Source organism: Brachionichthys hirsutus, chromosome 8 (genome assembly GCF_040956055.1).
Source record: "Brachionichthys hirsutus isolate HB-005 chromosome 8, CSIRO-AGI_Bhir_v1, whole genome shotgun sequence".
NCBI lineage: Eukaryota > Metazoa > Chordata > Actinopteri > Lophiiformes > Brachionichthyidae > Brachionichthys > Brachionichthys hirsutus.
The window spans coordinates 1,208,889-1,236,359 of NC_090904.1; the positions used below are offsets into that span (position 1 = coordinate 1,208,889).

A 27,471-nucleotide genomic window follows, 5' to 3' on the forward strand; every position below is an offset into this window, starting at 1 on the left:
TTTATTATGGGAGTAAAATAATTTATAATCTTAAATACAGTCCTCTTATGAAAAAGTGTCAGGGTCCTTGTATCCCCTTACCTCGTCAGTTTATATACAGGAATATGCAATAGTCCACAATATGGATTTGATCGCCCTTTAGGGCTAATATGGGGACCGACGCCCTTTTAGGTATAGGACCCATGTCCCGTACAGAGCAAGCATAGAGACCTCTCAGAGTCAAGACAAAGTCAAGGCAATGGTATGTGACTCTCGCCTCAAAACCACAGTCAGGATTTAGAGGTTCACGCAAAGAACAAACTAACATTGAACCATTAGAACGTGTCATATATAACCACACGGGGAGGGGGGGGGGGGGGGGGGGCAGTCTCAAGCTAAACCACTCTTGAGCCACTGAAATAAATAATCAGACCCTCAAATAAATAGAGTAAAAAAAGCACCCAAAATAAGTCATTTGTCCTTACAGAGTTCACATTACACAGGGCAAGGATACGTTGATGAGGACATAAGTGGGACACAACTACACACAGAAATACAAAAGAAACGACACTAAAGCAGTTTGGCAAGCATGCAGGAGCTTGTAGCTCAAACACATGCATTGAATTGAACAAACACAGACACACCATATCGGGCGAGCGAGAGCTGCCTCTGAGAACGACTCCATACAAAGTCCATGTAACAAATTAAGACATCATTAATCAGACCCAACCCTTATCGAACAATGCTCCTCTTACATTCAAGTGCAGTTCCTCCTTTAATGATCAGGTGACTAATAAGAAGATCTATGAGCCTGTGAGGCATCGCGATACATTTAATCCCTTGAATGACTTGCCACTATTTTCAAGATGATAGAGAGGAGGCATAAGCGGAAAAAAACACACACAAAACTTTGCATGCAAATGCAACATAAAAGTGTGTTTTTTGGTTTATGTTTTCTTATTCTTTCATGGATCACTGCTTGGATACAAAACACAAAATGTTCTTTATATTTTCTGCATGTTAAAGTAGCTTGCATCTTGAGTCAGCTGTTCGTCACTGCAGTCTTCACGTACATCCAGTCGGAGGTTGGCGTTACGTGCTTCCTTGTGTCCTCTTGTCTGACTTGTCAAATTGCAAAGAAACATACCCATGAAGAGTGCAAAAAATGCCATGAGGTTAATGTGATGGCCTCCCAGGGAAACTGTGGAGGAGGATCAGTGCTGTGGGCAGAGCCAGGTGCCCAGGCCCTCCCCAGCAGTCTGTCTGTCTGAGCTGCCATGATGGACACCTATCCTGTCCTCAGTCTGTCTGGGAAAGAGTGTTCGTTCCCTCTTGAGATAAGGGGGGGGGGGGGGGGAGAAAGTAATGAGCAGGGGAAGGGGTTGGGGAAAGGAAAAAAGGAAGGAGGTTTTAGAAGGATGTATGGCAAGAAAAGGGAAAAGATGAAGGGTGGGGAGGGATTATGGGTTGCTCACAGGCTGAGGGGGCTATGTGTGGGGCCTGGTGTTGGGCTCTCAGGACCCCTGACCTTTTCCTGCTCTCTGGCCCTGGGAAGAAAAAAACACACATCAGAGACATATTCAAATAGGCTCATTAACATGTATTATGTGTGCATGTTTGTGAGACTGTGTGCACTTCATTTTCAAAGACAAAACTTTGAGTTACAGGAAAAAATGAATAAACCACCACCACCCCTTTCCCACCCACACACACACACACGTACACAAAATCATCCTTCCCACCCATCAGTGCATTAAGGAAACTGGCAGGCGAAGCAAGACACTTAAAGTCTCCAAGTTATGTCAGTCAGAACATGCCCCGGTGAAGACCATACACAATCACTCTTCTAACTGCCAATCATGCAGAGGTATCACCATCAATCAGCAGTCCTTAGAGAGAGAGAGAGAGAGAGAGAGAGGAAGGGAGGGAGGGAGGGAGGGAGAAAGAAAGATGGAGGTAAAAAGGGAAGTAGATCAAGAGAGGAAGAGCAAGGATGATAATCCAGGATTTCCTTTCCTTCTGCCTCTGCTGTCATGCAAACAGGCATCAGCCACCAAGAAAGAGGGGAAGAGAGAAGAGAGAGAGAAGACTCACCCATTTAAGAGGCCTGTGATCCATCAAGGGGCTTCACAGGAACAGTAAAACAATACCAACTATTAGCACCAGTGTAGGGAGGGAAGGTGTGGCAGTGGGCGTTGAGTGCATGTGGGTAATGTGTATGTGTGTGTGTGTGTGTGTGTGTGTGCAGGGGCGTGTAAATACTATGCCTGACCTGTGGCGGCATCGGAGCAGGAAACGCAGGATCTTACGTGCAGCCTGATTCTGTTTTTTTGTTAGGAGGCTGCTGTACATGACACAGGAGTAAGGAAGAAATATTTATGCAAAGTTCTCTGTGTGTGTGTGTGTGTGTGTGTGTGTGTGTGAGTGTGTGAGAAAGGAAGTACCTGAGGGAGTGTCTATAGGAGCGGTAGTATTGCTGGATGAGGACTGCTGCTCTACGACTTTGTTGGAACTTCCTTTGCTCATGGAAACTCCGGAAACGGCTCTGGATCAGGATGGCTGCTAGGGTCATCCTCTTATAAAGTGCATACTGAGAAGGAAGACAGCAGAACATAGTGAAGCCGTCCTCCATGAGACATGTACAGTTTACAAAGTTCTTAATCCTAATACACAAGAATCTTATTTGCAAATTAGTGTAACCGACAAAGATGCCCTGAGTACCTGAGTACTGGAAAAACTCAATTTGACGGGTACAAAATTTCCAGATTTTGTACCCGTCTGTCGGTCAGCTTGACGTAATAGTGTTTAGTGGGTTAGGCTAACTCTTACCTGTTTGTATCTCTTATAGCAGCGCTGAATTACTGCCGCAATCTCTTTGTGATGTTCCTGAATGGGAGCCTGAAGAGAACGTCATATATATTAAACATCTTAAGCTTCACGTGAGTGGGATTTATGATAAAGTGAAAGACTGTTATGTATCACTCTGTGTGTGTGCGCAGATGAGAGTTGTGCATACCTTGTGTTTTCTGAGGGAGTGCAGAGCATGTCTGATGGTTCCGTACAGCTCACTCTGTTCTGCCTCAGTCATATCCAGGCACGACGTGCCGGTTTTCAACCTCTCCTCTTTTATAGCTGCACAGAGGAAGGAGCTCCAGTCAAAGGGGGAGGACGAGGCTTGCGTAGCCTGAGGACTCTGCTGATCCTCAAGCCCTGAGTTAGAGTTTGGTTTCAGGTTAGGAGTCGGGGGCTTGGGGTTTAGTAGCCTGCAGAAAAGTACGGAGCAAACAGAAGTATTTTCATAAAAAAACAAAGATATTTCGTGAGTTAAATGACGTAGATGTGGTAAGGAATTCTAACTCACCCCTCTACCTCACCGAGGTAATCAGACAGTAATCTGACATCACCGCTGATTTCTGTTTCGGTTTCATTAGCCTCTGGTTTCAGCCTACCAGTTGAAACATCCATGATATGATCAGCGAGCATGGTAATGTCCATCTGCAAGATGCAGTTCAGGAATTACTACCATATTTTGCAATCTGTTGGCTTTGCAATTTATCCTAATTTTATTATGGCATTTATTTTCAAACCAGTGCTCAATATACTCAAAGGTGCATAATGCTTTACATACATCTTATATTAAGTATGTTGTAAAGTTTATGTTCATTGGTGCATCAATCAATAGTGAATTAGTTCCTTCAGTGTGGTGTTTAAATACATTTATATAATGTTCTTCTTGCCAGTGAGGCATCAGTGTCTTTGGGAGTTTTCTCTCTTGTACATGCAGTTGAACAAAGAAGACAGCACTGATGATTCTTCAGCAAGTGAACTCAGTTGATTAAATCATGTAAAATACCAACCCTTGTCCGTGATCTATCTGGTTTAAAGTCTACATCTTGTTACTCTTATCTCTGTTTGGCCTTTCTCAGAGTGATTTTGTAAAAATGTTATTCCTTCTATGTTTTTGTTTTGTACATAGTTGTATCCATGGTCCATAACAAGTTCTGTTGTGGTAAAGATTAAATCTGTACACCTACTTGCAAATCCTCTGAGTTATCCTGATAGGTCAGCAGCTCTGTCTCCTCTCCCCTGTCAGACAGTATTCTCTGTCGAAGGTGAATAGCCAATCTCTCTTTTCCAAGAATCCTCCTGGCTAGACTACGCCCAGGCCCCAGAGTCTGACTCAGACTCCACCTGGTGCTCCCTCCAGATCTCCCTATCCTGGCCTGCAGGTGAGAGAATGGAGCACTGAGGTACCGAGTCTGGTTAGTCCTGGAGCTGGCCGGAGGTGAGCTCTTACAGTTGAGGTTGGTGAGTTGAGTTTGTAAGGTGTGGGGAGGGAGAGAATGCTGAGGGTTAGGAAGAGGGGGTGATTTGAGGAGGGGGTTGAGGTCATTAGTGCCAGCAAGCTGTTGCTGGGTGTCTGGGTTTTGTTTAAGTCTCTTGGCTGGAGGTGGGCCTCTCTGATCTCCCTGGGTTCGCTGTTGCGGTCTGTGTCCTGCTTGGTTCCAGCTCTGATTCTGGTTTTCTGGCTGGCTCTCTGATCTGGATCTCTTCAACTCTGGGAAGGAAAGAAAAAAAGGATGAAAAAGGAGAAACATTGATTCCGATCACACCAGACTTGTTAAGTTATTAAAGTGTCAACCCTTACATAAAAAGAGAAAATAACACCGATAAAATGCTTGAAATTGAGATACTTTGACAGTTTTCTATTTCAGGCTGGCTGAATGTGTGTTGGGAGTAACTAGAAAGGCGCATTGCTGTTAAACCCTTCATCTCTAAAGCTCTCCCTGTGACTTTGGTTACATCTCTGCAAAGCACAGCGCATTTAACCTGGGACATAGGAAGAATGGTTTCCTGGCTGGAAAAACCTGACAGCCAAGTCTCAATGATGGATAATTTAAAACTACTTCTGGTGACAAATTACACACAAAAAAAAATCATTCCCACCTGAGCTCGGATTTGGTGAAGGGGGGGTGTTTATCCCTCTGGTTTGTAATTCTCCTCTCCTTCGGTCTTGCCAAGTGTCAGCGGGCTGGCCCTGAGCTTGAGGAGACTGTTGTAGCTGCTCTAAGAGCTCAGCCAATCGAGTGTGGCCCCGTGATCGGGCGATGTTTAGTGGCAAGCGTCCCAGCGAATCAGGAATAGCCAGAGCTCTTGGGTCCCACTGGTAAAGCACCAATGCTGCTTCAGTATGCCCCAGAGCACATGACCACATCTAAGGAAGCCAAAGGAATGCACAGATCACACACTGGCATGGAAAGAAAGGCGCTTACACTGAAAAACACTATTCAGAAATCAGAAATCACTCACCAGTGGAGTGCAGGAGAAGTGGTCCACATTGAGGGGATCCACCTCCAGCTCGAGGTCAATGCTGTCACCATGCTTTGTGCTGCGGAGAAAGCCAACGTGAAATTCACTGCACAGTCTGTCAGTGCACAACAGGACGCCATGTTTGTGTGTTACTCACCGCCAGCGAATGAGCGTCTGAATGAGCCCTGCATAACCCTGAGCTGCAGCCAGATGCAGTAAGGTCATTCCTCTGGAGTTCTTACTGTGGATGAGCTGATTAGATGCAGCCCAACATGACTGAGACATCATCTTTTCACACACCACCACCACACGACCCTCGAATGAACCCTGATCCAGGGAAATCTGGATGGTTGGAGAAAGAAGAGGCAGAATTACTTTCTAGAAATGTTATCAACAGTAGTTCTGTGTCAAAATAAATAAAAAATTTCACTGCCATACAAGTTTTGCTTTAACGTCACAACCTCACAAAGCCCCTCACTTCCTCGGAGCTACAGACTAAGGTATTGCAGCATGCTTAGTTTGTTGTGAAGTAATAGACAGGACACGTTCAGGGTGGTGACTGAATGAACAAAAAACCTTAGTGGAATCAGTAGGTGATTAAACCATGACTCAGTCTTCAAATATACTCTCAGCATAATACAATGAAGAATTGCTTTCACAAAATGATTTGGAATGATTTTGCACAACGCTGTTTATCTGACCTGCTCACTATTAAATGATGGAGATGAAAAGATACATTTCACAGAAACTAAACCCCTTCTCCGTGCCTTACTTGAGACTGCTGATCAGTGGCTCCTCCTTCTTCCACTCCTCCACCCTTGGTTGCCATAGTTTCTGAGCTGGGGTTAGGATTCGTTATCTCAGCCATCCTCTGTTCCATTTGCTCAAGACGCTCTAAGATGGACATCCTGAACTGGGTATCTAAAGAAGTGAATGCGAGACACGTTGAGCATTAAGCATTAGCGAGTTGTTTGATGCATTTAAGTAAAATAATAATATATCTTAGCAGAGAAGCTTAGAGATATGCTCCAAGAAAATGAAGGGAATCCAATAAATCCCCCCAAAATGGACAATTGAAACCGAAGAGAACTGGGTACATTTGTGTGTATGAGAAATGTGTGTGTGTATTTGTGTGTGTGTAGCATGGCTGTGTGTGCTTCGCTGCAGTGCTCATTATGCCATCACACCTGCTGCGTCTCAATAAATCCGTCTGTTTTCCCTGCTCTTATTTTGCTGATACATTCCCATCTACTGTCTGCAGCACACAATCTGAGCCGAAGGAGCGTAATCATAGGAGTGACACAGAGGCTCAGTCCCCGCCCTCTTCTCTCCTCTCCACCAATCAGGTGAAGAGCACATTTCTCTGGAAATTCAGCTTGTTTGACTGTAATGCTAAACACTCGGCTATCAAAGCTGCAAAGGATCGGGTGTCCTTAAGAGCAGAGGCTTTCTGGTCACAAAACAACATTGTAATGCAGGCAGAGAATGATGACTTATCATTTATTATAATAAAATAATGAATTGATATTTAAAGGCATTGTTATAAAGTTGACAATAATTTAAATTACACAACTAATCAGGAATGAAATGGTAATTTCATGACCCCCACCTAATTGAAATGTTTGTATGTTTTCAAACAGGCCTTCCTATTTATCTTCCAGCCATACATGCTTCCTCTGTCAGGTTGTTGCAAAGCTCATGTTTGAAGAAAACAGGATTACAAATAGACCACTAGAACACTCCTTTAAAAGTAGAATACATATTATAACATGCAATTATAGTCTAGCTAATATTCTTTAACTTATAAATGCTAATACAATAATATATTCTAGTGTAAAAGGACTGAAGTTCAGTTTATAGCTTTTCTTCTTTTGAGAACAAATGCAGCAACCTTTCAAAATGTTAACGATTTCTCGTTTTTGTATTTAATGTGTTTTAAAATGTTTTGTTTCAGTTGTACCATGCAGTGTTCATGAAGGAAATAATATACTGAATTTTTAAATCGGACGAACGCACGCATTGACAGCGTGCGTTCGTCCCCGGCGCAGTGGAGCTGTCCGCTACTGGTGGTGCTGAAATCAACAGGCCGACAAAAGGACAAACATCCTCGAGTTCCAACAAGCAAACAACGGGGGGACTTCTAGCGAGGCTATATCCGAGGCGACCCTCTGGACTAACATATGTTTCACCACACACACACACACACACACACAGCCTAAATTAAGCCTGTGAACAACCACATGTTGGCCCGCCTAAAACACGGAGACGTAACCCAACACAAGAGGAACCAAATCAACGAAGCTACGAACCCGGAGAGAGATTCTCTCTGTTGCTGCTTCTGGTCGCCTCCGTTAGTTTGAAGCGTGTCACTCACATAGTGCTGCACGAACCGAGCAAAACGCAATAACAGCGAGAGGGGGGGGGGGGAGAGGGGAGAGAGAGAGAGAGGGGGGGGGGGGGAGAGAGAGGAGAGAGGGAGAGAGAGGGGGGGAGGGAGAGAGAGAGAGAGAGGGGGAGGGAGAGAGAGAGAGAGGGGGGTGGAGAGAAAGAGAGGGGGGGAGGGAGAGAGAGAGAGAGAGGGGGAGGGAGAGAGAGAGAGAGGGGGGAGGAGAGAGGAGAGAGGAGAGAGAGGGGGGGGGGAGAGAGGAGAGAGAGAGAGAGAGGAGAGAGAGAGAGGGGGGGAGAGAAAGAGAGGAGAGAGAGAGAGGGGGGGAGAGAGAGAGAGGAGAGAGGGAGAGAGAGAGAGGGGGGAGGGAGAGAGAGAGAGAGAGGAGAGAGGGAGAAGGCAGCTCTAGACCTAGACAGACAGAGACAGAGACAGAGGGGGAGAGAGAGAGAGAGACAGAGAGAGAGGGGGAGAGGGGGGGGGGGAGACAGAGAGAGAGGGGGAGAGGGGGGGGGGGGAGACAGAGAGAGAGAGCCTGCGGGGTAAGACCCGCTTCAGATGGGCCCGCCACACTCGGATCAGCGGGACGCTTCACTCAGATGGAACAACGGGGCGTGACAAAGTCGCGGGTTGATCCGTTATGTCTGTCCGTCTGTCCGTCTGTCTGTCTGTCTGTCCGGCCGTCTGTTCGTCTGTCTGTCTGTCCGTCTGTCCGTCTGTCTGTCTGTCTGTCTGTCTGTCTGTCCGTCTGTCTGTCCGTCTTTTAGGCGGTGGTTCACGAACAAAAGACCAGAGCGCGCATTCACAGGCGGCGCTCACACACACAGACGCGCGCGCGCGCACACGCACGGACCCTGCCCGCGGTGTCCAGCATCTTTCCTGTCACGTGCTCGTGCCGGCGCTGTCCTTGCCCTTCAGTCTAGCGAGCGGCAGCCTGCTGGGACTCCAGAGCCGCAATGCCGCATTGCGCAACGCAGAGACGGGGGCGAACGGAGCGCAACCCGGGACACGTGCACGTTTCCATGCCGCATCTCATAATCTAACCCCTCCGGTGATAATGTACGATCTCACTGAGATCATTTGAAGTACAATTCATTCTTTTGGACCATTTTTAATTTTTTTTTTTTTTTGCTGTTCTCGCTAATTGCATTTTAAATATGTGAAAAGTTTTTGACACTGACTCATCATGTAGTAGAAAGCACGTTTTGACACTAATCAATTGTTGTATCTTTGCAGCCAGGGCTGACCACACGTTGTTATTGTGATGGCGTCACATTAATTCAATTAACAATCAATATATCCATCCATCCATCCATCCATAATGCCATGTAATTCCACCACAGTAATTAATACCGCCACAAGAAGTAGTCCATGAGATATCATCAACATATTTGATCGTTGCAGAGCCAGATTATTAATGGCTCCCACTGTCTAAACCTATTATTATGATTATGATTGACCAATTGTTGTTTCTGTGACCCCTCAAAAAATCGTCAAAAATTACCTGCAATGTTGAGGAACGTTAAAAAGTGATCCAGTCAACAGCCGTACTTGCATCAACATTTTATAAACGGCTCCGTCGCCTAAGCTCCACCCTTACAGAGCATTTCATAAAACCTTTCAAACAACCGTTTGAGATGTCTTGTTGACAGTAAAGCCAATAAACAAAGGGTTGATCGCATATCCATCTCCAACTCTAGCAGCTTTATCAGAGTTTTATCTTATTCAAAATGACAGAGGGTGAGGCATAAAGGCTATACAAAACATTTTAAATAGAAAGAACAGGACACACTTCCATGGTGATTCAAGGCTAAGGGTAAAAATACATGAATTAAATACATAGCCTTAAATATTCAACATGTAAAAAAAGAAAATCACACGCACTCCATCTCTGTTACTGTTGCAGGCAGTTCTACAGGCACAAAATGAAGTCAAGCGGACGCTATGCTCAATTTGCTTATCGCTTACAGTCTTGATGGCGTACACAACAGCAGGCAGCAACAGGGTCACCATGCATCCCTACGAACGCTCACACAAACCAACAAATGCTCTCACCATCGAGGGACAGCCAGTCGTGCTGAGAAGAAGGCAGGGCAGGAAGGTCGCGGGCCTTGTACTCAAACACCACAGAGGAAGAGATGACCTCACCACCCATCGCTACTTGCAGCATCACCAGTCCTGTGTCGTGAGCTGGAAACAGATGCCATTTAAGGAATTAGGGAGACTGGGTGGTGATAAATATCCCGGAAACGCATATGTTTAATAGTTACACACCTCGGGTATTTTACCCCTGCGTACCTGTAGGAGACTATTTCACATGCAGTTTTCCTTAGATCACATTTGATGATTTATGTATTACATCCATTACCATTATAAAACATGTTTCTAACACCCAGAATCCCTTGCGATGTAACAATGGCGGCCTACATGCAAAATACATTTATAAAAAAATAAAACTAATGGAATATATTTATGAAATGTCACTCATATAGTTATGATTTTGGCAGTATAATAAATAATATAGAGACAACAGGCCATATTTATGTATTATTTGTGTACTGAACACAAACCTTTTTTCTAGAACCTGCTTTAGTTAAGAACTAGTGGCGTGACAGTTGGGGTACGGTTTAAATCTAAAAATAAACAACGTTTTTGTTTTTTTCTGTATCTGAGACATTGAAAATGAGACTGTGGGCATAAACAGGTGTGTTACCTGGGCAGTAGCAGCGCAGCACTCCAGGTTGGATGAGGGCGGCAGGGACGCTGATGTGGTCAAAGAGACAGCTGTAATCACTGTTCGACTCCAACCAAGGACCTGTGATCAACACCTTCACTCCACCCTGCAGAACACAGACGGAGGGCTTGATCTAATCACACGCGGTGGCTTCTTTGTTCACGGGAACTTCTTTTGCGTACAGAAAGGAGAGCCTGTGCAAGAGTACAGTATTTAACTGCATTTATGCATAAGCAAGTGCACAAAGGGTGTGCTGAAAATGAGTCCTGACTCCATCTTTTACGACAAACCTCAGAGATACAGTGGCCTAATTTAGTTTGCTCAATAATATGAACATAAATTGATTGATGTAATTTAAAAAGTGAGTCTGAAATTGTATTTACTGAAGAAAATGTCTTTGTTCATGAAATTAAAAAGTGTGATGTAATTGTAATATGATAAAATTCAAGTGTTCTTGGGTCAAAGTTGCAGAAACCTACTTGCTCTGTACAGTTTGTGTGCATTATGGAGATTTGGTAAATTAATTAAGTTTTTTAAATATCCCCCCCCCCAACTTATATTAATCACCTTGTTTTTGTAAATATAGTTTTAAATGGATGTTTCCTCAACTTTAATCATAATTCAATGTAAGAACTGGTGTCTGAGATATTTTAAGTGGTACCAGAGTGAATTAATGAAGCCACCCAGAGGAATCAGTGTAATGTTGAAATTTCATCAAAATCCAATCAGTTGAGTCGGCGATATTCTGACTCCTTAATGACCGCACTGCCAGGCTGGTGGTCTTGGTAAAAAAATTGCACTAAGACTGATTTGAATCTTTAACATCAGTTGAAGCAACATGCCATCAAAAGGACTGATTTTCCAGCAGGGAAGAATGCTGAATAAATAATGACCGATAATCATGTTGGGCTCGCTCACCTCTGGGTAGGACCACTCTGGAGAGTAGTCTGTCACATCGAACACTCTCCCAGTCTCCCGGAGCAGTCCAAGAGCTGCTTGCTCCACCTCTGAGCCCTGCAGGTGGCCTGGTCCTGCACCCTGCTCCTCTCCCGCTGCCCCCTCCTGGGGCATGAGAACCCCAGTGACAGAGGGCCCCACCCCACCTCCAGATTCTTCAACAGAGATGAAATCATTGATGAGATCAGAGAACTGGCTTCCAAACGAAGCCTCAAAGCCTTCCAGACTAATGGCTGCAACTGCCCCAGCTGCAGTCGCCGATGCCCCTCCAGAAAGAGGAGAGCTGTAGAGTGTTCCTTCGACGCTGGCACCTGCAGCTATAGACTGTGGACTCGCCGCTACTGAATTGCCGGCTTCTGATAAGCTGACACCGTTACAAAGGATCTCATTTTCCCCTCTTCCACTTCCTGCTCCACCACTCCCCCCACCTTCCTCTCCTCCTCCATTGTCATGTGTGGGTCGCAGGTAGTGCTCAGTTTCGACATTTGTGTAGGCCTCATGCGGACTTGGCTTGAGTAACAGCTCCGCTCCATTCTCAGGCGTTTTGTCCGAGCTGCCGACCTCTTGACGTCTCCCACCGGCCGAGTGGTCGGTGGTTGCATCTTGTGGTTTCAGAGGAAAGGAGCCCGCCGCTGCTCCTTGCCTGTTCCTCCCACAAAGGCCTTGTTGATCAGGGCTTCCTTGGGGAAAATGAGCCTGAGGGTCTCCATTGGTGAGTGGAGAGTCTGTTGGCAGGCCTATGTAAGTCTGTGCCTCGCCTGCTTCCTGGGCTTCCTTAGTTCCATTGATCTGTAGTTGGGACACCTGACTGGTCTGGGGGGAGGCCTGTAAGAAGAGACTGGTGGAGGGGTGGTGTGCAGGCTGGGTCAGACTTGGGACACAGGCTGATGACATGACAGCGCTGAAGTCCATCTGCTCCAGGGTGGTGCTGGGGCTGAGGCCCGCCCCTTCTCCCACGTAGCTACTCTGAGAAGCCAGTGGCTGCTCAAGGGGCGCACGTTCTGTCTTGATGTTGTTGACAAGCGCTGGGTCGTAGACAAAGCCATCAGAGGGGCAACGCAGTCCGAGATCATCACCGTCACACCCTTCAGTCTTCCCTCCACCTCCTCCATATGTCTGACCCTGCTTGGGGTTGTTGAGGAAGCAATCGGGGTCAAAGGTCATGGCAGTCTCAGGAAGGCTGACTGCGGCACCAGAGTCTAGAGAGCTGGACAGAACCAGCTCCCCTCCCTCACCTAATCCCACGCCACCAGGAAATGAAGCAAACCTCTGGTTTTCAGGAGTAACAGCCAACAGGATGCCAGTGGCGGCGCTTTCATGGGTGGATGTCAGAAGGTGGGTGTGGCCAGTCGAGTAAACAGAATCCCCAGTTAGCGTGGTGACCTCAGACATGAATACAGCTGTGCTTTGTGACAAGCCAGCTCCGATGGCAAGAGCTGGGCTGTCAGCAATATCGCTGGTGACCGACAACGGGGAGCTCTGGGTGGTGTCCGGGACCTCCGCCTGGCTGATGGAGGTAGACGAGGACACTTCCATGCTACTCTGTGGAAGTAGGGAGGGTTTGGTTATCCGTCCATTCCTCCTCTCTCCTCCACCAGCTCTGCTCCGGCCCCCCCCAGGGCTGGGCTCTGTCTGACCTTCTGACACATCGCTATTCTGAACCTCTGTGCCATCCGCTTCATCGGCTCTCTGGCCTGCTGCCATGCCTGCTCCCACTGCAGCTCCACCTCCTGCCGCTCCCCCTGACTCCTGCTTGGATGAGATGATTCGCTGCTTGACACTGGAACATTTCTGATGAAGGCTGCTTCCAGCACCTGTTTGAAGAGATACACAACATTGAACACAATGCACACTGTCTTCCTTCTCTGTCCTGCTATTTGACTGTGTTAGCAGTTCCTGTAATGCAGTTTTACAACCCGTACTTCACATGCAATACAGGGCAGAAGGGCGCCCCCCACTGTTCAGAAGAGACAACAAAAACTGTGATCTTAAACACGCAGAACTTAAAAGCCCAATATATGGTCATAAAGCCCCAAAATACATCTTTGAAGTTTATGACGTAAAACATCACGTGGATCACGCATGTTGAGATGTGTGTATAGCCCTCTGGCTAAACATCTGAATGATGCTTCATGATAAATATTTTCTGACAGGTGGAGCATGCGAAAGAAAGAGAAGATGGTCTCATGTTGTCTGTAGAGGTCAGGGTCCCTGAAGAAGTAGAGTCTGTATAATATAGGACCTTTAAGATGCTTATGCTTATTTTAGTGAGCTGTGTGAAGTCTGAATTCATAAGGACGTTTAGGTTTTCCCACTACATGTGTTCATCTACATTTCTTCTGAATACACTGATATATTCCCAACAGTTTAGGTGTCAGAGACTGAAGGCCTTAAAAACCCAAATGAAAAGTGCTTCAAAGGGCAAGAAAATATACACTCCAATGTTAATTTGTCTGAACTAGTTAAGGCAGCAAGATGAGCGAATAGTGAAGTGCTAATTACGTCAACCAGCCACTCAATTTGGCCAGCTGTCCGTAATATCAGATTAAAGATGCGTGTGACAAAAGTGTGTGTGTGTGTGTGTGTGTGTGAGTGTGTGTGTGCATATCTCTTAGTATGTAAAGCGTAGTTAAGAGTAGTTATCTATTCTGTGATGCTCATTTATGAATTATGCATGCTGGATATTTTTAGCATCTCTCTCTTTTTTTGGTTCCCACTTTCCTGGTTTCACATGGATATTTGCCTCTAGGTGGCAGCATGGTGCTGACCTGTAAAACCATTACAAGCGAAACAATCTACATTTGTATGAACCCTGATTGAAATAGAAACATATGTACTGAATCGCCTCACAAGGTACATTTATAAAGGACAACTATTTAAATAATTAAAATACTACTTTATCAAGCATTCTGTGATGTTTCCAAATCTTCATTCTACAAATTTAAAAAGAACATACAACTTTTTCGGTGGTTGAAAAGTTCCTTTATTTCATCTTATTTATTTATTAAGTCTTGTTGGCACATTTTGGCTGGGACGTTCATCTTTACTTTGAGTAACACAACATGATGTTGGTTTGTTCCTAAATTATTAACGCAGGTGAAACATGATATTCTTTTCCTTAAGGCAAGAAATAAAATGTGAAATCATTTCTGGCGAACCACCCGAAGCCCATGTCGCTTCATGCAGATAAGATAACGCCATACTGCGTCCCGCTCAGCTGCCGAGTTCTTTTTCAAAGCACACAAGAGACCCAGTGAACCAAATGAGTGTGTTTTAGATTTATTATACTGGTTTCTTACACATTCATGTTGCAGCTTGGTAAGCGTGTGTTACCATCTTTTTCATCATCACTGTTTCATGACAACTGGTATTGTTATTGACCGAAGGTGACTCATAGCCTGAAGTTCAGCTAAAGAGCGAGGGCTGATACATGAGAGCTTGGTGTGGGGGGGAAGTGAGTGCTGAAATGATGGTAATGCGAACTCACACATGGGCTTGAGCTGTCCGATGAGCTCCTCCTTGCTCCACTTGGCCCACTCCTTCCGGTCTGTGTTAATGGAGCAGAGGACGGGACCACATGGCTTCCCACTGTCATCCACTGCTGGTACATTCAGATAGTGCACCAGCACTATGTCTGGGTTCTAGGGTAAGGGCAGGAACACATGTACATAAAGACATGAATGTTGCGTTAGTTTGACACGGCCTAGGAGGGAAAGGATAGAATGAAAGAGTTTATTTACAGAGCGAAGAGGGAGAGAAATGGAGAGGGTACGCAGGAGAGAACATGGAGGTCAGGGAGGAGGCCAGACATAGCGTGCCAGATAAGATTCTTTCACCTGCCCATAAAAGATTTAGCAGCTCCAGCCCACTCATCACTCTCTATCAGCCGGCAGAGGCTGTGGAAGTGTCTACATGTGTGTTTGTGGGCACTGGTAGAGAACAAATGAGAGAAACAGAGGGAGGGAGAGCGCTTCAGCTTAGTTCTCCCTATACTGCAGGCCTCCCAGAGACATATGGAATTTCTACCCCATGAATGATTCAACAGGTGAGTTCACAGGAATCTATCTGTGTATTTGTGTGTGAGAAGCAAGAGAGAGAGAGAGAGAGCGAGAGAGAGAGAAACTCCTCTTGATGAAAGATTCAGGAGACAGACTCAGGTGACGGGGAGGGCCTGCTGAGGTGGAACAGTGGGCTGCTACAGCCCCCCCACTGTAATGCAACAGCACCCACAGTATCATTCATGATCGTAGTCACTGACGTGTTCATTACGTACTTTAGATTACGATCGGAGCGTACTAAATATTTCCTTTGAGATGAACATTGATGGAGCGCGGCAGTGTAAACAGTCACGTTTAGGATTCATCATGTAACACGCCTTCTGAAATTAATGTCCTCGTCTATCCCTTACAGCAGCTTGCCAAGAGAGGCAGATGTTTGTGTGTGTGTGTGTGCATGTGTGCGTGTGTGTGTGTGTAACACTGCATCTGTCTACTGTCCAACATCTTTATGAAAATCAACATGCTTTTCCACACAGGGGGACTCATATGTGTGTATTTGTGTGCTGTTGTGGGTATGGTGTGTGTATTGTTTTTAGCTCCAGGGTGTTTTCTCAGAAAGGACCACATGGAGAAGAGTCCTTGATACACACCGAGTCTGGGTTCGATGATACGCGCTTAAAAAGTTAGTCAATTTCTGCCAAAGTAATGTTTTTAAAACTCTGCAAAAATAAAACAGCTATGGGCCCGGAATGTTCTAAATTTATTCTAGTGTGCGCATGCATGTGTGATTGTGTGTGTGTACAGTATGTGTGTGGGACGCTCAGCCAACAGCCAATATTCAGCCAATAGTGATAATGTGAGGGGATAAGAAACAAGAAAGCTACGCTGATATGAATATCAATGTCAGCTATTGGTCTATAAAAGTAGTTTCATTTTTAGAGATTGTCTAATTGTTTGAGAAAAGTCAAGGTGGGAAAGGGGGTGGGCTTACCTGCAGCAGCCAATAGCATCTACGGTGGAAGGTGGGGATGATTGAGGAGTGGACGTAGCAGCCATACAGACACTAGAGAGAGGAGAGGAGGGGAGAGGCGAGGCGAGGCGAGGAGAGGAGAGGAGAGGAGAGGAGAGGAGAGGAGAGGAGGCCAGACAAAAAGTGAACAAATATAAGAGGAGGTGAGGACAGAAAATGGCAGAACAGGAGAGGAGAACAGGTTATACCCACTTAGATTATATTGTTTGCTCGAATGCAAATGCTGTATGTGTTCTTTTTCTAAAATACCATAAATCCGATGTTGACAATTACAGCAAAAGAGATTGTGAAATTTACTGCCTCAGCAAGACTAGACATAACCCACTTAGGATTCACATAAAGCCACCATGTTGTCATCGTGCAGACACCTGAAAAGAAACGTCCGTATTAGTAAAGGGGGACGGGGGTGGGGTGGGGTGGGGTGGGGACGGTTCAGGAAAGTACAGAGTGAAGGTTAAAAGGTGGACAAAATGAAGATGGTAAGAACTCTAACCACTACTTTCTCTTAATTGTTTGTTTTAATCTGAGTTTTTGTATCCTGTGATTCCGCCGAATTCTCAGCCAGCAGTCTCAATGACAGCAGGAGTTTGTGGCATTTAACGGAGGAAGAATAAATTGAGAAAAAAAAATCTTCATCGCTCACTTTTTCAGACAAGCATTCAATTCTAAGATCCCACACATCCAGAAAAAACACGCACTCACACATTCTGGAATAAATACGTTGTGTTTACAGACAAAATGACAGAGACACGCAAACAACCAGTGGCCAGGCTGATCAATCATCACGTACAACTTCTTTCTCCGACAGGCCTGTGCGCTTATATTTTCTCAACATTTTTTGCCTCTTCTCAGAAGTAGCCCGCCCACTCTCTAAAGTGCGCTTTGCCAAAGGCAGAGTGCATTTCCATATATTTCCATTCGATATGAGGAGCCTCTCCATCCACGGTTATGTTTTCTCTGCTGCTTCCTGCCTCTCCCCATCCTCGTTCTCCCCCTCCACTTATGTCTCTGCTCTGCTCGGCCCCTCATTCCATCATTCCCGTGCCCTGCTCGACACACTGCTTGCTTGCTTGCTTGGGGGGGGTCCTGGGGAGACATGACACAAACAATTACTGAGCAACTACCGGGGAGAGACGCTTGCCTTTGTATATGCGTGTGAGTGTGTGTGTGTGTGTGTGTGTGTGTGAGTACTGTATATAGAATTGTAGGAACATGTGTGTGAGATGAATGTCAAGGTGGATGTGTTCTTGTAAATAATAGAGCTACAGATGGGACTACTTGATGGCAATTACTGCCTCTACCTCTGGGTCTTCTTTTCCTGTCTCCTCACCTTTAATATCAGACTATGGCGCCCTCTCTGCAAACATTCACGCAGCTCCTCGCTGTCTCCTTTGCGTTGCCTTCTACCTCATTTTTTCCTGCTTCCAACACGTATGCTCAATCCTCTCACCTCATGGTATATTCCTGCTGAATAATCCATTTTCCAGTTGGCTGATGTGACTCAAACACTCACAGCCGACACGCACACACACACTCTCGCGCACAGACTCTGGCTGGAGGCCGGATCGATACCCCTCCCTGTTCTGCTGAAGGAGGCATTGACATCATTCCTGGCCCGAGGCCAAACATACTCTTATCCTTCAGAGAGAGAGAGAGAGGAAGAGAAACAGGGGGTACGAGCAGACATGGAGATAAAGCAAGAGGGGCTACTCTGGCTGTAGCTTCCGTTTATGTGCACCCTTGTGTTTTGTATATGTGTCTCTGAGTCAGAGAAAGTAAGTTAAGGACAGGACGGACAGTGACGCCATGCTGAGGCGCCATCATTGATGTTTTTCCACTCCAGCCTCTCACCTCCACTCCCTGGACTTTGAGCTTCATGTGGTCCTCTCGGGTGGTCTTCCCGTCTTTCCTTTTCTTCCAACAGTAGCCATCTTTCCTGTACTTCACCTTCTTACGATTATATAGGATCATAGACCCATTTTGAGGCCTGATGGAGAACAGGATGTAGAGTTAGTGAGGCACACATAGCCTTGCATTTTATTGATGAAACAATATATAGTATATATGCATATATATACTATACATAAGGTCTGACAACTGACTGTAATTTAATTACCTCCGCCGAAGCGGGGGTTATATAAACGCCGGCTTTGGTTGTTTTGTCTGTTTTTTTAACAACATAACTCAAAAGGGTCTGGACTTTTCAGACTTTTCTTAAAGCAAACAACATAGTTTTGTTCCCATAGTCAAGCTAGCGATTCCCATGCAGGTTGCCCCGCCCCTCTTATACCCAGACTCACAGTCCAGCCTGTTAATATTTTAGTAGGGTTATTTATCCACTCAGCAGGGACATTGGCCTCTAATCTCCCATTCTATAAACACCTGGTGAGATCAACATGCACGCGCGCACGCACACACACACACACACCAGGAGCTATGCATGTCGACTGAAAGAGATGCTGCAGAGATGTCATGGAGCGCAGGACCGACTGCCGTGTGTTCTGTGGGCTCAATGTCAAACCTGCTGAGCAACAATCAATCATTACTTCTGAAACATTAAGGACAGGTGTGTGTACATACCCCCCCTGCCCCTCTCGCTTTCTGTGTGTGTGTGTGTGTGTGCGTGTGCATGAGGAGGAAAAATGATTCAATGCCTTATCTCATGACAACAGAAAGCGAACATGTCTGTTAACAGTCAATAAACACATACACACACGTGTGTCTCTCTCACAGTCACATGCAACTTCACGCGCACACACACACACCGTCTCCTTTTCCCTCTGACCTCCTCTGAACAAGCAACATCAGGTATCTGTATCACACCATCTCTTCCCTAGATCTTTACTCCTTTTTCAGTCTCTCCATTCATTCACACTTTACTCTCAGCTCCTCGCCTCATCTATTCCTTCCTCCCGTATCCTAGCCTTAGTTCCTGCTTTTCCTCTCCTCTCCTCTCCTCTCCTCTCCTCTCCTCTCCTCTCCTCTCCTCTCCTCTCCTCTCCTCTCCTCTGTGCAAGAATGTGATGGAGACACATCTATATATGGACTAAGATGATTGCAATTTACTCAGAACACTGTGTGTGGTGAAATTGAATTTACTGTGAGTTGATTTTCTCTGACACCTTGTTTTGGGTTGTGCCTGCCAGTTTCTTAGTGGAGTGGAGACCCCCACCCTCCGATCAAGGCGGAGTTTAGTCCCTGAATCGAGCAGTGTGAGTCATCTCAGAGCTGCTGATTCTAATGATGTTATGGAGAAGATGGATGAGATCAGATGTATGCCTGTGTGTGCGTGTGTGTGTGTGTGTGTGTGAACAGACATACATGTTCATATTCATGCGTGAGGCTGCAGAGGTGCGTGCACGTGGACATTGCTCATGTTCCTTGCAAGCTCTCCAATTCAAGCAGACATAAATACTATTGATTGTAACTGGGCTGTGATGTGTGGGATATAAAAAGCTTTTCCACTGTTCAACAGTGTAGCAGAGCGAAAACAGAGAAGGCAAGGGGAAGGGAGAGACAAAATAGAGAAAGATAAAGAGACACAGTGGGCGAGAGAGTGAGTCCGGTAACAGGAAGGGAGGGAGGAGGAGGAGTAGAAGAGAAAAGTGAGAGGAGAGGGGGTGATTACCGAGAACTGATGAGGTATTTCACTGAAGGTCATTGATTGTTATCTTAATTTGACCCCTCAAATATGTATTTGAATAAAAACACACACATTTAGTTGCACAGCTGCGCGCACACACGTCACCGGTTCTGTTAGCCGAGCTCCTTTCCATTTGATGGGATTAGCTGTAATCTGTTCTAATCGTGCCTTGTGTCATGTGTAAATGGGATTATATCTAACTGCTGCTCAATAACACCAATATGACTGCTGCTACTGTTGCTGTGGGGAGGCTGAGGCGACACAGCAGCACAACCAATCAATGAGAAATCCATCCACAACATAAACTGTGCTGCTGGCCTCAGGCTCCTCCTGAGAGGAGTCCTTCAGCTCCGACAATGGGAGCAGGGAGGCATCACCTCAGGCCTCCAGAGGCATCGGTAATCAGAAGCAGACCCACAAAGTCACCTCCCCACGCTTCCCCCCATACATTTCTTATTTCCTGTCACTCGTTTCTGTATTTCTATTTCTCTCTCTTTTACACCGACATCTGTATTAACTAAAGTAAATGTCAATAAGGTGATTTATCAATAATTCAAGTTGCCCTTTTTCTTCAGTCCTCTTTTTTCTTTATCTCCCTCCTGCATTCCTTCCTAACTATAACCTCTCTTTGCTCCTTGTTCATTCACTTCAATGAATATTCAGCTTTGGGATTTGAATTTCTGTTCACCCCCCCCCCCCCCCCCCCCCCCACACACACAGCCTCCTATGTCTACATTATACATCATTTATCCTTATACATTTACATTCATTAATACTCTATTTCCAGCTGACAAGGTGCTTTACGGTGTGGCCATGTCCTCGGGCATGTAGGGCAGGAACCTTTCCACATCAGTCGATGCATGTTTTAATCCAGCAGGCATCGCGTCATTGGGATTAATCCAACATGAATCCGTGCTCGACTGATGCTTGTACAACCGCTGCGTGAACCGCTGAGCATTCTCCTCACCTGGTTTTTGGCGATGTCGTCAGCCACTCATCGTGTTTCTCGAAAGTGATGAGATACGCAGCAATCTCCTAAAGAGGCAAAGACAAGACAGAAAGGTTATGCTGGTGTGTGTGTGCGTGTGTGTGCGTGTGTGCTCCAGAGTTTGTGTGTTGCCAGGAGATGAAACATAACAGGTATTTCCAGATGACCGGCCAATGCCCACAGAGAATATGTCACTATCCGATAGCCACGGTGGGGTCTGGGTACCCAATTGGTCACAGAGCAGTCAGTCAGGAGACAGATATAGCGGACAGACCCTAAGGGCCAACAACCAATCACCCTCACCGACACACCAACGTATCCCTCCTCTAGGGAGGAAAAGCTATCTCCTAAACACACACACACGCCAAATAAACACACACAAAAGCAGACCCATACACCAGCGGAGAGAGCAAGCTGATAGGAAAAGTTTTTGTGTACTTTCCAGTTCCTCAGTTTACCCTTAGATAAATCCTGCTCCTGACTTGATTCCTAATTCCTCCGGCTCTCCTTTCATCTCCTTAGCTCACACTATTTCTTTTCTTCTTCCTCACTCACAAGAATCCATTAAGAAAAAAAGAAGAAAAGAAAGTTCAAATCATACAGGTGCATTCCACTGAGAGTGAGGCTAAACAAAGTGTCCGTACACAGACTCAGACACACCAAAGGAAGGATTGTTCATCGCGCTGGCTTTATAGCTGCGCATAGAACGACACCTTTCCTCTTCGCTCGCTGAACTCTCTCGATCCTCGTTTCCTTCTCAAAACATCTTTCCTTCTGTCTGAATGTCTGACTCCCGTCTTACCGACTTGTTGTGAACGACTACGAAATGTAAATGGTCCTCATAAGATAATCAGTGTCTCAAATGCAGCACAAAGCAACGGTGAGGAAGACATCAACACTCCAGCCCCTTCAGATCAACGGTCCCCTCGCCTGTCCTCTCCAGACCTCCTCCTCTTTTCCGTTTCTGTGTGAGTATATGTTAGCTATTTGCCCCAGTTTGACATGAGAGCACTCCAGCAACCCGCCGGATCGGAGGAGAGGGAGGGACAAAGAGTGAGAGGGGACAAATGGTGAGGAGACAAAAAGAGAGAGCAGCTGGAGGATGCTGGAGGATGCTGGCACTTATCTGGATTGTGTTTTTAGTATCCTCCATTCGATCCTCACATCACAACCCCCCATCCTCATCCTGCATCTATATGCGAGTTTACTTAAACAGTGTGTGTGTGTGTGTGTGTGTGTGTGTGTGTTGGGGGGATGTCATCATACACGATCATAATTATGCCTGTTAATGTCTATCAGAGGCATATGAAAGTTTTTAGCTCAAGCGAGTCACACACACACACACACACACACACGCACACACACACACACACACACACACAATGCCTCGTTCTTTTATGCATCTATTCATTAGCTGTGACAGGCAGCCACCTCTCCTCCTCCCAAACCACTTCGCAGCAAGTCAATATCCTATACGGCCCCTCAGTCCTAGCCAGGCACTTGGGCTCCCCTAGTGACTGTCTGCCAATGGGAGGTGGGAGGAGAGAGTAGAAGAAGAGGGGAGATGAGGGGCTGGGAGAGACAGAAGGATGGGAGGATTAAGGAGGGAGAGAGACTTGCAATTAAAGGCCTGCCCCATAAGAGCCATTAAAAAGCCAGAAACAGAGGAGTCAGCTGAAAAGGCAGCCTGACACACACTTTGAAACACACCCACACATACACACACACACACACACACATTCACTTAGCACACTGCTGCTCACTCCCTCACTGGCACACACGCCCATCTGAAGAGCGACAGAAGTGAGATGGTGAAGGTCGATCCTCAGGAAGTCACAGCTATTGTCACAGTGGAAACCAGTGATGGAGTGCTTTGGGGATGTCTGGTGACACACTGACCCTTCAGGAATACTCTGTGTGTGTGTGTGTGTGTGTCAGGGACAGGGACAAGTATCTTCCTCCAGAGAGATATACTCCAGAAACCCAGACATTCTGCATGTCTATGTAATAATACATTATGACAGGCCCAGCTGAATGCACACAGACACTTCACCGAATAAACACTATTCCTGTCTGTCTGTTCATGAGAGAAAGTGAGAAAGAGAGAGAGGCTTAAAAAATATCTTCCAAAGCAGAGCACATAAGTGGGAAATGGATCGGAGCAGCAATGCAGTTGGGGAAATCAGCCTCCCACTCATGCATAACTGAGAGCATCGCCCTCCAAGAAGTTTCTTGGAGTTGCATGTACAAGAAAGCAGACAGGCAGACACACACGAATTAGCACAGAGGCAGACACACACACACACACACACACACACACACGCATTCACATACCCTTACAGGCCTAAGGGAGATTTCCAGAGGAGGGATGGGAAGGGGAGGGGCGCCGACACTGCAACAGACTTATCCAGGAGCTTTCCCCGGGGAGACTCCGTTATAGGGTCTAGCCACAGGCTAGCGTGCGTGTGCGTGTGCGTGTGCGTGTGCGTGTGCGTGTGCGTGTGCGTGTGCGTAGGGGTGAGTGTGCGTGAGACTGAGTGCATGTGTGAAGCTTAATGATGAGCATCAACCCGACAGAGATCGGGGGGGAACAGAGTTGTCTGTAAACTGGAACTGTCACATCCTTTTGAAACGCCTCGAATGAAGGCTGCCTCTGGTTCTCACCACATTATCATTTGGCCTTGAAGCGTTTATTTGTGGGGAGGTGGAAAACTGAAGCATCCTTTTGAGCTACAACAGCACGCTTCTACCCTTTTCCTTGAGCGCGAGTCTTGTATGAATATCTGGTGGAAAGAACTGCATTAGCATGACCAGGGGACGTCTAATTTGTTCCTGAGCACCTCCACTGCTTCTCTTCTTCCTAGAACAACCTTGTCAGTGTCCGATGTTGATACGGTATCCAAAATGAAAGATTATTCTGATGCAGACCTGCTGGCATCACTCCAGAACACCATCTCAGCCAATTGCTCAAACCCTATTTTGTTGATTAGGGTCTATTTAAAAACATTCTTTATTTATTTTTTGGAAAGCGTGTAAAATAATAAATATATTAATAAATAATAAATATTCTAAGAATGCTTTCATTTGAAAAATATCAATCAATAAGCCATCAGAATTAAGAGTTGCCTGCAGGCATGTTGTTAAGAGACGTAGGATGGAGCCGATCGCTCTCAATGAACAGCTGTGGGTGACCTTTAAAACCACCAATGTCATGGAGCACTGGCCAGTCTCCCAATTAAAGAGTGTCACGAAGATAAAGATGAGTAAACTCGTTCAATCGTTACAAGAACCAGACCAAAAACGTCTCGTTTGCACGCCGTTCCTCTAGCCGGGTCAAACATGCGGCTCTGAAGGCTCCTTTTGCTCTCTTCTTCCACACAACACAACTGGATGAACGCGATTGTAAACCCAGAGCAAATAAAATTGTACTTTGTATTATAGTATATTCCCAAAATGCCTCACTCCCCGCAGTGTGTTACTTTCAACAGCCTTTATATTACCTTCACTGGCTAATGCGACTGCTTAATGCTGTTTCCATAACAACTGTTGCAAAGCCCCTGATCAGAATTCCTCTCAAGCCTGCCTCTTGTTTATCATATAAACACCTCATCACACACTGGGCAACACACACACTCGCATATCCACAGATGTGAAAAAACTTGTATACACATGAATACAAATGGTGGGCCTATTATTGTAAAACCCCACTTGTGTGAATGAATAAATGCGAACTTGGCAGGCTTTTCTTTGTTCTCTCAGTGGCATGCTACACGGATGACACACTGGTTCTGACCTTCAGGGGGAACCCGCCCGTCACCTTGCTGACAGAGAGGCATGGGTGTTGTATCCGTCTCTGTCACAGTATTCACACACACACACACACATCTACACACATGCTCAGATATAGGTGGACGTGCAGGAACACGCATTCACACGCAGCCCTGCAGAGGTTGGGCCTCAGAAGAGTCTGTGGTCGCTGCTGCCCTCGTGAGTGACGGCTTTATAATGAAACGGTCCCACTCCCCTCTCCTTCGCCCCCGTACTCCTCCTACTTTTGGTTTGACCTCTTTACTTTCTCTCCCTTGTCACTCACAGAGAAGTCTAAATATTGAAGGTGGCTAGTACACACACACACACACACACACGCACGCACGCACGCACACACAGAGTAATGTCACACGAACTTTTTTGCCTCTCACCTGAGAGCAAAGAAGAGTCAGGTCCAATCCACTGAGGGAACATCAATCGTACTTTTCTAAGACTTTCTTTCTTTTGCACACTTTACCGGTTCGCTTCCACCGGCATAGTATTTGCATTTGAGGAGACAGCCCCCCCCCCCCCCCCCACCCTCACAGCAGGCAGTTGAACACATCAAAGACCGCTACAGGTGTGTGGTGTCAAACACAATACCAGGACCCCCACTGTGTTTGGGCTTCTGAGATAAAGCCTGTCAGAGTCATCAAAAACTTCCACATAGTTAACCAAGAAATAGTGCACACACGTACGCACGCACACACACACACATAAACATAAACACCGAGAGGCATGTTTGAAATCTCTAATGACAGTTGTGTTTTATAGTGGAAGGTTGACTGAGACCGAGTCATGGTGGGGGGGGGTCTCAATGTGGTTGTGTTAACCCCTGATGTTTTACCTCGCTGTGAGTCATTTTGCCTCCAGAGGCGCATCACTGCTCTGCTATTGTTGGTGTTATTGTTCTGAGGGGATTTGGTATGGTAGAGAGAGAGGGAAACAAAGAACGAGAGGAAGAGATGTAGTGTTGGAGAGAGAGAGAGAGAGAGAGAAATAGTGTGCGCCACCTCTCATTAGCATAAAAACTTGTTTATAACAAGACATAAATTTGGCATCCTGTCAGTCTCTCTATTTCTCTCTGTTTCCCTCTCCTTTACCACCCTCACTCTCTTTCCCGCTCCGTCTCCGTCTTTCTCCTCTTCTGCTCTCTCCCTCTGTGCTGCTAAGCGTATTACAACACTCCCTGGTTCAGCCCTCTCTCATTACCATATTCTAATTACATTCGTTAAGGGGAGCATTTGGGAGTTTAATGAATAAATTTGAGAGATGGGTCTCCGTGGCGATCTTTAGGGTTTTTCTCCTCCTCAGTCAACTGAAGGTGGGAGCATAAGCGTGTGTGTGTGTGTGTGTGTGTGTGCGTGTGTGTATACGTGCGCACTCTCAGTAAATATCTCTGTAGATCCTTTTCAGAAAAAACAAACAACTCTACTGTAGTTAACTGCTGACTCCTCTCCTGAAAAAAAATCAATGTGGAATTCCTTCTGGCTCTACTAAATAAAGATTTCATGTCATTTGTTTGTTGTTCTGGAAAAGAAATCAGAGCCACCCGTGTTGAAATCATGCATATTTCACTCTCCTCCAGCATCAAAAACAAACTGCCAAAGACAAGCGTCAGTATACAGATGTACAAATCGCCTTTAATCTTGGGTATACACTATGCAGCATTTTTTTCTACCAACATTAGTGCTGCAGACTTCATACTAGGAGACAGACAGGTGGAGTTAAAAGAATAATACACAAAAGTAAACATTAAAGGTTATCAACTATGCTCTGGTGGCTGGTTTCCACTGCTTGATCTCTCTCTGCCTGGGATGAAGCCCTGGGCTGTAGACCTGAATAGACTGTTACGATCAGCCTTGCACTAACTCTTTCAGGGTATTGCAAAATGTGATCTACCTTACACATGGTTTAATAAATGCGTTCATCCATTTTGACACACAACTGCTGGCAGAATTTGGGCAAAATCCATGAGCAAGTATCTGCAAATCGCAATGCCTGCTGAACATATGGCTATGCCGTTATTAGTTTATAAGTGTATCGAATCGCACAATAATAGATCCAACGGGCCTCCTCACTGAGGCAACAGTATATTTATTCTTAGTGATGAAGCATTGTAAAAGGTAGAGCACAGCATTTGTCATCATCCTCTTTTCAAACGCTGTGACTCATGCAGTGGGTGCAAAAGTATGCTTGCTATCTTTAAACGTCTACATAATGTGTATATACTGTATGTATGCAACTAAATAAGACGGGGGATGAAACTGACAATTTAAAGGTCCAGACAAAGGCATCAGCAATTTCGCCATATATTTAGCGTTGACTATGTAAACTATTTCTAAAAATGAAGGTTTACGTAAATAAAGGGGTAGACAGATACGGCCGATGGTGTAACTTCCCACATCGACTTTGCATCAACAGGCAACGACAGGTTCAAGCATGCAGAGACTAGAACTTAAAGCCTCACGAGAAATAGTCGATATAGAGCAATGTACAGGGCAATGTTAAAGGGGACATATTAGGGACATATTATCCAGTCAATCCTAGTTTCAGTTTCCTTTTCAGAGGCGTTTCTGGCAGAGCGGTTTGAGACAGAAAAGAGGGACGCTGTCCTGCAGCATCTGTTTGAGACAGAA

General features: G+C 45.8%; 1 protein-coding gene across 1 annotated transcript in view; it reads right to left on the minus strand.

Annotated features, from left to right (window-relative positions):
- Positions 1–1,450: 1,450 nt before the first annotated feature.
- The window catches only part of LOC137898358 (calmodulin-binding transcription activator 1-like), a 40,300-nt gene continuing 14,279 nt past the window's right edge, over positions 1,451–27,471 (minus strand). The window contains exons 4-21 of the mRNA XM_068742386.1: positions 21,005–21,072; positions 18,246–18,381; positions 16,356–16,427; positions 14,854–15,007; positions 11,328–13,180; positions 10,389–10,515; positions 9,731–9,865; positions 6,062–6,210; positions 5,447–5,631; positions 5,290–5,368; positions 4,927–5,194; positions 4,014–4,537; positions 3,341–3,474; positions 2,996–3,242; positions 2,809–2,877; positions 2,424–2,569; positions 2,252–2,323; positions 1,451–1,526 (exon numbers count right to left, since the gene is read on the minus strand). Of these exons, the coding sequence (XP_068598487.1) occupies positions 1,451–1,526; positions 2,252–2,323; positions 2,424–2,569; positions 2,809–2,877; positions 2,996–3,242; positions 3,341–3,474; positions 4,014–4,537; positions 4,927–5,194; positions 5,290–5,368; positions 5,447–5,631; positions 6,062–6,210; positions 9,731–9,865; positions 10,389–10,515; positions 11,328–13,180; positions 14,854–15,007; positions 16,356–16,427; positions 18,246–18,381; positions 21,005–21,072 (4,494 nt within the window). The remainder of the gene's footprint in view (positions 1,527–2,251; positions 2,324–2,423; positions 2,570–2,808; positions 2,878–2,995; positions 3,243–3,340; positions 3,475–4,013; positions 4,538–4,926; positions 5,195–5,289; positions 5,369–5,446; positions 5,632–6,061; positions 6,211–9,730; positions 9,866–10,388; positions 10,516–11,327; positions 13,181–14,853; positions 15,008–16,355; positions 16,428–18,245; positions 18,382–21,004; positions 21,073–27,471) is intronic.